Source organism: Mandrillus leucophaeus, unplaced genomic scaffold (genome assembly GCF_000951045.1).
Source record: "Mandrillus leucophaeus isolate KB7577 unplaced genomic scaffold, Mleu.le_1.0 Scaffold110, whole genome shotgun sequence".
Taxonomy (NCBI): Eukaryota; Metazoa; Chordata; class Mammalia; order Primates; family Cercopithecidae; genus Mandrillus; species Mandrillus leucophaeus.
In genome coordinates this window covers 2,337,845-2,349,602 of record NW_012099210.1, presented here as the reverse complement: position 1 = coordinate 2,349,602, position 11,758 = coordinate 2,337,845, and the positions used below count along the sequence as shown (strand labels likewise).

Here is an 11,758-nt window from a genome sequence, read left to right as displayed (position 1 = left end):
TCATAGGTGGGAACTGAACAATGAGATCACTTGGACACAGGAAGAGGAACATCACACACCTGGGCCTATTGTGGGGAGGGGGCGGGGGAGGGATAGCATTAGGAGATATACCTAATGTAAATGACGAGTTAATGGGTACAGCACACCAACATGGCACATGTATACATATGTAACAAACCTGCACATTGTGCACATGTACCCTAGAACTTAAAGCATAATAAAAAAAATTTTTTAAAGAAGAAAAAAAAGAAAAAAACTACTTCAAATTCTTCACATTTAAGCAAACTTCTGAGAATTGTCTAAACTTCTTATTCATTTAGCACAAAACATCCCCTGCAACTTAGTATAGCATCACACATACCTGAGGCGATGACTGGATCTTTCATAAGTTCTCTAGTTATTGGACATACAAATTCATCAGGGATCCCTGAAGAAAGGGATTTAACCTTGGTCCTGAGCTCTTCAATTTTCCTCAGCACTTTACTACGCAGTCCTAGAGATTCTGTAAAGAAATTACTGTTAGGGCTGGAAAACTACTAGTAATCCTTATGCTAGTCATTCACAAATAGTTTGTTGTTGGGGTTTTTGATTTTGAGACAGGGGCTCACTCTTTTGCCCAGGCTAGAATGCAGTGCATAATGATCACTACTCATTGCAGCCTCAACCTCCTGGGCTCAAGTGATACTCCCACCTCAGCCTCCTGAGTAGCTGGGACTACAGGCACACGCCACCATGCCCGATTAATTTATGTATTTTTTATAAAGATAAGGTTTCACTATATTGCCCACGCTGGTCTCGAATTCCTAGGTTCAAGTGATCCTTCCGCCTCATCCTCTCAAAGTGCTGGGATTACAGGTGTGAGCCACCACAGCCAACCACAAATGGAGATTTTATCTACTACCACCAGAAATCTTCTGACATACTGTTTTACCACATGAACTAGTGTTTTCTTTATACATTCCTTAACAAATCTCTGTTGTATAGAATACTGTTGGTTAAAATATATCAGCAGTTAATAGCTAATTTTAAATAAATTTAGATTCTGAAAGTTCAAGAATTTCAGGTTGCCAGACACTAATATACTCTACAAAATCAGAAAAGGCTCATTACTCGTTACTTACACAACAGAAAATTTCCTAAAAATCATTTTTAAATAGGTTTGAGTTCAAAACATAAAAATGCCAAGTTATATTTTTAAACTTAATGAAATTGGATATATTTGCTGATTCTTATAAGAAGCACAATCACAAATGAAGCTCATCTGTTTGTCCAAACCATATGCATGTTTCACTTGTTTTTATTCTTAACTTAAAAAAAATTTTAGTTTTAGAAAGTCTAATGTAATTTTAGGAATTTTAGAATTATTGGCTGTTTACACTTTTAGAACTAGTTAACAGTTCTACTTTAGGTTGAAGTAGGTAGAAGAATTAAGATTTCAGAATGCCTCACATAGTTACGAGAAAAAACCAAACCAACTTACTTTCTGTCAGGAGGTAATGCTCCACGAGGTTTATACAGGTCTTAGGACACCCTCTGTTTCACATGGTCTTTTCGAGGATGTCTGAAAACATCCTTGGAAACTGGAGATAGTGCGTCCCTCCCTGTGGGAGGGCAGATGTTTCCTGACCACTATAATGTCTTGCCTCCTGGGGGCTATTTTGCTGGTAACCCCCTTATAAGACTGGGGGTTTCCCAAGCTCAGGGCTCCTCAGCTGTGACACAAACATAAACCACCACCATGAAACTTAAGAGGGAAAGGGGAGGCTGGGCACAGTGGCTCATGCCTGTAATCCCAGCACTTTGGGAGGATGAGACAGGTGGATCACTTCAGGTCAGGAGTTCAAGACCACCCTGGCCAACATGGCAAAACCCCATCTCTACTAAAAATACAAAAAAAAAAGTAGCTGGATGTGGTGGCACATGCCTGTAATCCCAGCTACTTGGGAGGCTGAGGCAGAAGAATCACTTGAAACCAGGAGGCAGAGGTTGCAGTGAGCTGAGATTGCACCACGCACTCCAGCCTGGGTGACACAGTGAGACTGCCTCAAAAAGAAAAAAAAAAAAGAGGGGAAGGGGAAACAATCAGAACCTGAAGTGCGAGTGTCTGCTGTGTCACGAGTAATAAACCGTTTGAGTCAGTCTGGGCTCACTGCCCACATTCATGTGAATGTGGCAAGTTATCCTAGCAGCTCCCTGGCGCCGAGGGTCTGCTTTCCTGTGACTTCCTTCCAATGGGACATGCTGAAACCGAACTGAGGATTTTTAAAACAAGTTTTTTAAAGCGCCACGAACAAATCAATGATTTCCTTACATGTTGAATATGACTGTGCAAAAATATTTATGACTCAAAAAGATTCCCTCAAATTCTTTATGAAATCACCATCCATATTCAAGAGAAAACTATTTCAACACACAAGTACTTAAAAGTGCTTAGTTAGGGAAGTACCTCTAAAACGCAGCACAGTGTTATCTGATCGCCACAGCCAGCCTTTAATGTAACAAATCAGAGATATCGAGTCCACCTCTTCCCAGAATGTCCCGTTTCACAATGTGTGTTTTCCAAGGGTTAGCTGGCTGTGTTTTTACTTCGCCAGGCAAATACAATGGAAGGCTTAAGAGGAGTTATAAGGATGGATCATGTATTCAAAGCTAAGTAAGGTGGAAAATAAGAGTAGAGATAGATAACAGGTACACAAGATTAACAGAATAAAGGTTAGGATAAGATCAAGATTTGCTGAAGTGGGGTATTGGATGAGATGGTAGAAAATCTATCATGACTGGGTTATGCTTCCTGAAAATCTTCCACCTGGGTAGAGACATGGCTTCAAAAACTGTCATAAATGTTTCTAGAACATGTTTGCAAGAAGACAGTAGACATCTTGTTTACAGAGATAATTATATAACTTATAATAAGAAAAGGAGGCTGGGTGTAGTGGCTCATGCCTATAATCTCAGCACTTGAGGCACCAAGGTGGGAGCACTGCTTAAGACCAGGAGTTTGAGACCAGTATGGGCAACACAGCAAGACTCTTTCTCTACAAAAAATGTTTAAAAGTTAGCTGGGCGTGGTGGTGCATACCTGTAGTCCCAGCTCTTCAGGAGGCTGAGGCAGGAGGAGCTACAGAACCCAGAAGGTAGAGGCTACAGTGAGCCATGTTCATGCCACTGCACTCCAGCCTGGGCAAGACAGTGAACTGTCTCTAAAAAAATTAAGAAAAAGAAAAAAATATAGGAGCAACTAATGTTCTTTAAAAAATATATTTTCCTGTCAAAAATATTCTACATGTGTGCTAATACTTAGAATGCTTATAATATTTACAACAGAGAACACAGAAGGCCTAATTCAAAATTCCCCAGATAAGGTTAAACTGGGTGTTATCCTTGTCCAATCCTAATGTCATTTAGAAATGAAGTCAGATCACCTTGCCCTCAGGGATGCTTTTAGTTAAACCACATCCCCAGAGCTCTACCAGAAACAAACATCTCCTTTTGTGATTGGGGGTTCAGAATAAGTCTTATACACTCATACAATTGCTGAGAAAGAAAGGACCCTTACCAGCTAAGCTAGTAAACCCTTGGTACCAGTACTGGGCAACATCCGGCTATTACTGACTATAATCCTGAAAAGACATTTTCATGACAAGTTAAAACCACCCAACTCTGGAAATGCTACATCACTGAGAGTCTGATGGAATCCAGAAACTAATAACCATCAAATATACAAGACTAAACTAACGGATATAAAACTCAACCCTGAAAACCTCTGACGAAACAGAAGGTAACTGGGTTCTGGAGTGAGAGCTGGGAAGTGACAGTGTAGAGCAGAGATGTAGGTGCATGAATGAGACAGAGACCTTCCTACATGTGCCCTTTACTCTCCCAACTTTGTCCTGTAAGTACCAATGCCACAGCAGCCCCAGCTGGAGGCCAGTTACCAGGACAGCACGAGCGCCTGGAATTGAACAAGCACAGGCCACCAAGCTGGTTACTGACTCACCTCTCCCCTACCCTGACAGAGAACAACAGAACCAAACGCTGGTTTCTTACAAAGAAAACTAAAAATCTGCTTTTAAAAATTATATTTTTTAATTTAAAAATCAAATTTCTACATAGAATGATCAAGAGAAGACACGAAACCTATATTAAGAATGGAAAATACAGCCTAGGTACAGGGGGAATTTTTAAGAGGATATTAAGAACAGGATAGAAGCAGTATAGTTTTTTAATTTCTCTGAAAAAAACAGAGCAACTAGATAAACTCAAATTGCATGGACATTTACAACAAAACAAGGCAGCGAGACATCTTCATGAACCCTACAATATGCCTGAGTGAGGACAAACCATTAACACCCATAAAGACCTGTGGTTGGCATCTGTGTAGAAGAAAGCAACAGGACATCTGATGGGCCTGAGCAAATGAGACCCCAGCGTGTCCAGCAAGTAAGCACTGGAAAGGAGAGTGAGCCAACTTCAGACAGCAGCTGACCACGGAGGGTTATGCCCTTCCAACAGGGGGTCAGTGCACAGTAACTAGATTTGAACAGCCTATTTCACTTTAATCACATATAAACAAACAAACAAAAACTGTAAATGTTCAATTACTTAACAATAAATGCAGTTACCTAGGCAACAAGTGAAATCTACATAACGAATAAATAAGAACTGAAACATGAAACTTTCAAAATCCGAGGATATAAAGACAGGTGATGTACTTAAATTTCTAAATTTTAAATTAGAAAATGATAAAAATGTCTTATGTGCTTTTATGATTTCTTGGAAAGAAGAGTAAACAGAGAGTGAACCCTTTGAAAAAAATCTCATTCCCAATTAGGCATCTATGGTTGATGATTATCTGAATATAATCATAAATACCAACATGATATACAATAGTTCCTTGGCATTTGTCATTTTAAGTTTCTATCATTTTATCTTCTATACAGCAATTCCAAACTCCAAGATACGTAGCAATCTGCCATATTCCCAAAGCCTAGATATAAACTGAGGCCAATGAGTAGCTAGATGGAAGCTGTGTGGCTAGTAGTAGACTCACTCGTTGTGTAATATCACATCTCAAAGTGACTTTCCTACTCTTAACCTTTCACACTTTATGCCTTTTGAATGAGATATTAAATGTTATAGTAGTCACAAATTCATAGAAAATGTCTTAAGATATATCCCTCTCAACATCAAGGATCTCTTGAACCTGTACTCTGTCTGGACATTCCTTATACAAACCGTTCTAGATATAAGGAATTATTTCCTAACTAAAGCTGTATGTCTGTTGTACCCTAGGCTTCCATTAACACAATCCTAGAAAATGACTATTATCCTTGGGTAAAGCTCCAAAGTCAAACATATTCAAGTCTGCAGAAATTTCATTTATTGTGTATTTACAAAAGACCCATTGAAAATAGATTTGATAAACTGCTCAATTCCTTAAAAATAATTTAAATGTCAAACATAATAGATATACGACATTGGTCTCAAACCCTCCAATGTACTTTACTGCACAGTTAATCAACTTCCTCCATTTGCTGAATGTTAAACGCAGATTTATTCACATTGACATAGCAGCTGTTTTAAACAGTTCAAGGCAAATGCAGGTAAAATAGATATGCATTAAAACAAAATTCAGTAGCATATATACTTGTTGGTTCACCTCAACACATTTGCTTCTAGACCAAATTTAATTCTCTATTCGTGCAATTTACTATTTTGAGGGTCTATTTTTCTTAAAATTCAGGACTAAAAGAAATTCATTATAGCTTACAATACCATTTATAGATTAGTTAGCTGCTTGATTCTTTATAATGAAGGTTGCAAAAACCTTAAAATACATTAGAATGATATCAAAAATAAATGTTATAGTCTATTTTTACTACTTTATTCTATGTCTACTTTGTTGAGCTTGCTAGATCTCCAAATCTTAAACACAAGCTTAAGAGTCCTTATTGACTAGAAAATGTGCAACATTTTTGTCTCCATTCTTAATGGCTTTTCAAATTCACCTATTAGACCATCACAGAACTTGTTTAAATTGTATTTTAATTTTGGCTTGGGCCTGACACTTCCAAAACCCATTTCACTGAACTGTGAAGTAAAATGATTACTACGGTTAAACCTGAGACTCATCCTTCAAAAACTAATTGAATCATTAATTGATCATTAACTGAATCCTACAAGAATGTCTTATTCTTGGCCAGGCGCAGCAGCTCATGCCTGTAATCCTAGCACGTTGGGAGGCTGAGCCAAGAGGGTCACTTGAGGTCAGGAGTTTGTGACCAGCCTGGGCAAAGTAGTGAGACCTCATCTCTACAAATAATTTTAAAAATCAGCTGGGCACGGTAGTACATGCCTGTGGTTCCAGCTACTCACGAGGCCGAGGCAGGAGGATCACTTGAGCCTAGGAGGTTGAAGCTGCAGTAAGGTGTGATCATGCCAGAGGACTCCAGCCTGGGCAATAGAGGGAGACCCTGTCTCAAACAAACAAAAACCTAGAATGCCTTATTCTTTATTTAGCTAGTTATAAAAACAGAATTGTATTTCTATTGTTTTTATATGCTTTTCTTATGTTTCCAAACATCCTTTGTTGAATCTGAAATTATTTCATATCGTCAAGTACTTCCACTTGATAAGGTACCCTTAAGATTCATTGTGAGAGATTAACAAGAAATTAAGATGCTAAACTCACGAGATTTTTTTTAAAAAATAAAGCTCCTACTCTATTACCTACTCTCAGAAAAAAAGAGGAAGTTAGAAAGGAAATATTTTATCAGAGAGAGATGCTGGGTGCAGTGGCTCATGCCCATAATCCCAACACTTTGGGAGGCCACGGCTGGAGGACTGCTTGAACCCAGGAGTTTAAGACCAGCCTGGGCAACAGGGAGACCTCATCTCTACAAAAAATTGTAAAAATTAGCTGGGCATGGTAGCATGTGCCTGTGGTCCATTACTTGGGAGGCTGAGACGGGAAGACCACTTGAGCCTGGGAGGTCAAGGCTGTAGTGAGCTGTGATGCACCACTGCACTCCAGCCTGGGCAGCGGAGGGACACCCTCCTATCCCTTCCCCCACCCCCCTCCCCGACACACAAAAAGAGATAGAAAAGTGACTGTAACTCGGCCAGGCGCGGTGACTGTACCCAGCCAGGCGCGGTGGCTCACACCTGTAATTCCAGCACTTCGGGAGGCTGAGGCGGGCAGATCACGAGGTCAGGAGATCGAGACCATCCTAACTAATATGGTGAAACACCATCTCTACTAAAAATACAAAAAATTAGCCGGGCGTGGTGGCGGGCGCCTTTAGTCCCAGCTACTCGGGAGGCTGAGGCAGGAGAATGGCGTGAACCCAGGAGGCTGAGCTTGCAGTGAGCCAAGATCGCGCCACTGCACTCCAGCCTGGGCAACAGAGCTAGACTCCGTCTCAAAAAAATAAATAAATAAAAATTAAAAAAAAAAAAACCAACTTGTTTTTGGTAAAAATCAAGTACCCAGAATATATAAACAACTCTTACAAAGTCAACAACAAAAAGACAACCCCGTTTAAAAATGGGCAATGGATCTGAACAGACATTTCTCCAAAGAAGATATATAAATGGCCAATAAGCACTTGAAAGATGCATGTCATTAGGTAAAAGAAAATCAAAACCACAATGAAACTCCACTTCACAACTGCTAGGATGGCCATAATCAAGAAGATGGGTCATTAGTGTAGTGCCAGAACATTAAGAAGAAACCATTAATGCAACAAAATCCAACTGCAGAGTAATTTGGTAAAAGTTGTTTTGAAGATTGCCTATCTTTCACTAAGCTTACCAATTTTCAAATCATCAGCCAGACTTTCTTTCGTAAGACTCAACAGTTCTTTTCCATCAATGTTATTCATCTTGAAAATACCAACGAGATCTTTTAAATCTTGTGCACAAAGCCATGTTGAGACATCCTCCTCTGACCAATCTTCAGTAAATTGCTTCAGCTGATCTTCTGTGCTCCTTGCTTAAAATAAACAGGTAAGTGAGATAACAAAAAAGTATTTCCTTTATAAACAATCTCACTTTGAATTAAAAATAAACAAAATTTCCTTAAATCTGTGTTTTATAGCTGGGTACAGTGGCTCATGCCTATAATCCTAGCTACTCGAGAGGCTGAGGCAGGAAGATCGCTTGAAGTCAGGAGTTCAAGACCAGCCTGAGTAACATAGGGAGGCCCTGTCTCAAAAAAAAAAAAAATTGTTTTACCACTTTAACTTCCTTTTGGAACATTTTCTTTTTCACATCAGGAAAACAATTTTTTATTATATAAAATTCATACTAGCAAAGGTATTCTATTTGCTCCATCATCTCTGTATCAGCACCACTATTTGGTTAATTCTGACAGTGATAAAAATAAAACTCCTAAATTATGTGCCAGCGTTGCTTGATGCCAAAAATAAAACCAACAAAATACAATGATAATTTCTATTTTGTCCTGAGGCTATATTTACCTGAAAAATTAGTATGGAGTATAAACAAATAACTTACAAACCATGGGAGGTGTGGGACACATGAATGTGCACCGAAAGCATTTACCAACAGCTTTCACACAGCCCAGCCACTTCAACACTGGCTTCTCTAATATTATTATTATTTTAGAGATGGGGTCTCACTCCCTTGCCTAGGCTGAAGTACAGTGGCATGTTCTCAGCTCACTGCAGCCTCGTGACCTCCTGGGCTCAGGTGATCCTTCCCACCTCAGCATCCCAAGTAGCTGGGGCCACAGGTGCACACCCCCATGTGTGGCTAATTTTTGTCTTTTTTGTAGAGATGGTGTTTCATCATGTGGCCCAAGCTAATCTCAGACTCCTGGGCTCATGTAATCCACTCGCCTCAGCCTCCCAAAGTGCTGGGATTATAAGTGTGAGCCACCAAGCCAGGCCAAATTATTTTTAAAAGACATTAAATTTGGATGCATACTTTCTATTGAGAAAAGCAATGTGAATAACCTGTCAAATGATTTACTAACTTTTTTTTTCTTTTTTTTTTGAGATGGAGTTTCACTCTTGTCACTCAGGCTGGAGTGCAATGGCACGATCTGAGGTCACTGTAACCTCCGCCTTCCAGGTTCAAGTGATTCTCCTGCTTCAGCCTCCCGAGTAGCTGGGATTACAAGCATGCGCCATCCTGCTGATCTACGTTTCTGTATTTTTAGTAGAGACAGGGTTTCATCATGTTGGCCAGGCTGGTCTCGAATTTCTGACCTCAAGTGATACGCCCACCTTGGCTTCCCAAAATGCTGGGATTGCAGGTGTGAGCCACTGTGCCTGGCCCGATTTACTAACTTTCTGACCCTAATGGTGAGTGGGGTTGAAACGAGTGAAAAATGATGTCCTTACTAACCTTGGCAAAGTGTTTCCAGGTCAAATTGCCAGATGTTCACTGTTTTGTCCATTGAACCAGTAGCAAGTAAAAGGGTATTAGGTGCAAAAGCACAAGTTGTGACATACCTAGTTAATAAAAACAACTATTATGCATGTTCTAATGTTTAAGTTGTATTAATACAAAGTGAGGTTCAGTTCAGACCTGGTGTGCTGAGTCAACGTGTGAAGGATATTCTCAGTGTTCTGAAAAACAACAACAGCAGCTTTACACTCACTCAGGTAAGAGCAAAGTCACTGATGAAGACTCCTTTGACATAAATGGGTTGTATACTAAGTGAATACATTAATATTTATTAGTAACTAACATAAGATGAAACTTTACTCAATGAATAGTAGAAACGGCATCTGTAACAGCATTCTCAGGTACTTACTTTGCTTTTTGTCAATTATCGGCATTATTGTCTGCTAGCCATCTCCTTAGAAATTTTTAATACAGTAGACCCTTGGCATTTGCTCATCTGTTTGAACCTACTAATAGTATCCTAAACATCTATTACCTGAAATAATTCATATTTTTGGCTATGGCATTTGACTTGTACACATTACAGGACCAGTGACTAGAAATTAGTCCCTTGGCCGGGTGCGGTGGCTCATACCTATAATCCTAGCACTTTGGGAGGCCGAGGCGGGTGGGTTACTTGAGCTCAGGAGTTCGAGACCAGTCTGGCCAACACAGTGAAACCCCATCTCTATTAAAAATATAAAATATCAGCTGGCATGGTGGCACGTGCCTGTAGTCCCAGCTACTTGGGAGGCTGAGGCAGGAGAATTGCTTGAACTCAGGAGGCGGAGGTTACAGTGAGCTGAGATCGTGCCATTGCCTACAGCCTGGGCAACGGAGCAAGAGTCTGTCTCAAATAAATAAATAAATAAATAAATAAGTCCCTTAGATTTTGAGTACACTAAGGTGGCCATCCAACATTTTAGGTATATTTAAGTGGGACTCATACATATTTTACAGAGACAATTTAGTGTTATAATTGTTTCTGAGAATGTAAAATCTCACGAAATGTTCATGAGAAATATTAAACATCTACCTCACCTACCTTGAGTATTCTTTTCCATTTCCTGCCGGAACACTCAGTGGCTTGAACCTCTGTGTGGAACACTAGCTTAGATCACTTGCTTAATTTGCTACCCTTTGATTACTAATATCTCCATTTATTTGCTGGCATAGCTACAGCCTAAATCCAATCATTTGGAGGCTCCACTCAACATTTACTTCTCTTGGACAATATTCTTTTCAACTACTTTATTTATTTTTGAGACAGAGTCTCACTCTGTTGCCCAGGCTGGAATGCAATGGCACGATCTCGGTTCACTGCAACCTCCACCTCCGGGGTTCAAGTCATCCTCTCGCCTCAGACTCCCAAGTACTGGGACTACGGGGATGCACCACCACGGCCAGCTAAGTTTTTGTATTTTTGGTAGAGACGAGGTTTCACCATCCTGGCCAGGCTGGTCTTGAACTCCTGAACTCAAGCCATCTGCCTGCCTCGGCCTCCTGACATGCTGGGATTACAGATGTGAGCCACTGCACCTGGCCACAACTTGGTCTTTACTCACACATGGATCAGTCAAAAACTCCCATTTTCCAAGTCCATGATAACCTATTCTTTCTTACACCACTCTCTAAATCCAGCCAGGACTCTAAAAATGGTAGGTCACTTTCAACCATATTCACAAAAAACCCTAGGGTAAACATTCATCCTTTGCTATTATGGAAGCCTGGTGTAAAAGTTTAATAATTGATTGTATGTGATGTTTTGAACACTGGTGCTCTTTAAATATGTATATTTTATGATCACATTTAAAATCTATCCATCTTAAAATCATTACTGAAATATTTAAGGGCTTGTTGCAGAACCGATATCTTACTTGCATAACTATTTTAGCATTTGTGAAAAGATATATGATCTTAGTCATACTAAACAGAAAAAATACATGCTTGTTCTACCATGCCTAACTTGAAGTTCAGTAGTCTAATAAACATAATATTCATAGATCACAAGATTTTTAAATACTTACAGTATCATATACTATGACAGACTTATCCACTGACCTTTAAAAGAAAAGAAATTATAGGTGAAAAGTTCTATAAAAACAAAGTACAGTATTTATGTAATTAGTATTTTTAAGTAACTTTAGTAACTTTTCTAGAAAAGACAGATATTAACATACATTTAGAATGCAATCCTTTTGTTCGTATGTATGAAAACTTTAATTAAAAAAACTACACGTGGCCAGGCGCAGTGGCACATGCTTGTAATCCCAGCACTTTGGGAGGGTGATTCGAGCGGATCATGAGGTCAGGAGTTCGAGACCAGCCTGGCCAACATGGTGAA

General features: G+C 39.6%; 1 protein-coding gene across 3 annotated transcripts in view; it reads right to left on the bottom strand.

Annotated features, from left to right (window-relative positions):
- Positions 1 to 11,758, bottom strand: part of WDSUB1 (WD repeat, sterile alpha motif and U-box domain containing 1) — a 51,765-nt gene that overhangs the window by 19,330 nt on the left and 20,677 nt on the right. For all 3 annotated transcript variants that reach the window (XM_011991633.1, XM_011991617.1, XM_011991624.1), the window contains exons 6-10: positions 11,442 to 11,475; positions 9,556 to 9,596; positions 9,373 to 9,479; positions 7,814 to 7,993; positions 362 to 502 (exon numbers count right to left, since the gene is read on the bottom strand). In XM_011991633.1, coding sequence (XP_011847023.1) covers positions 362 to 502; positions 7,814 to 7,993; positions 9,373 to 9,479; positions 9,556 to 9,596; positions 11,442 to 11,475 — 503 coding nt within the window. The remainder of the gene's footprint in view (positions 1 to 361; positions 503 to 7,813; positions 7,994 to 9,372; positions 9,480 to 9,555; positions 9,597 to 11,441; positions 11,476 to 11,758) is intronic.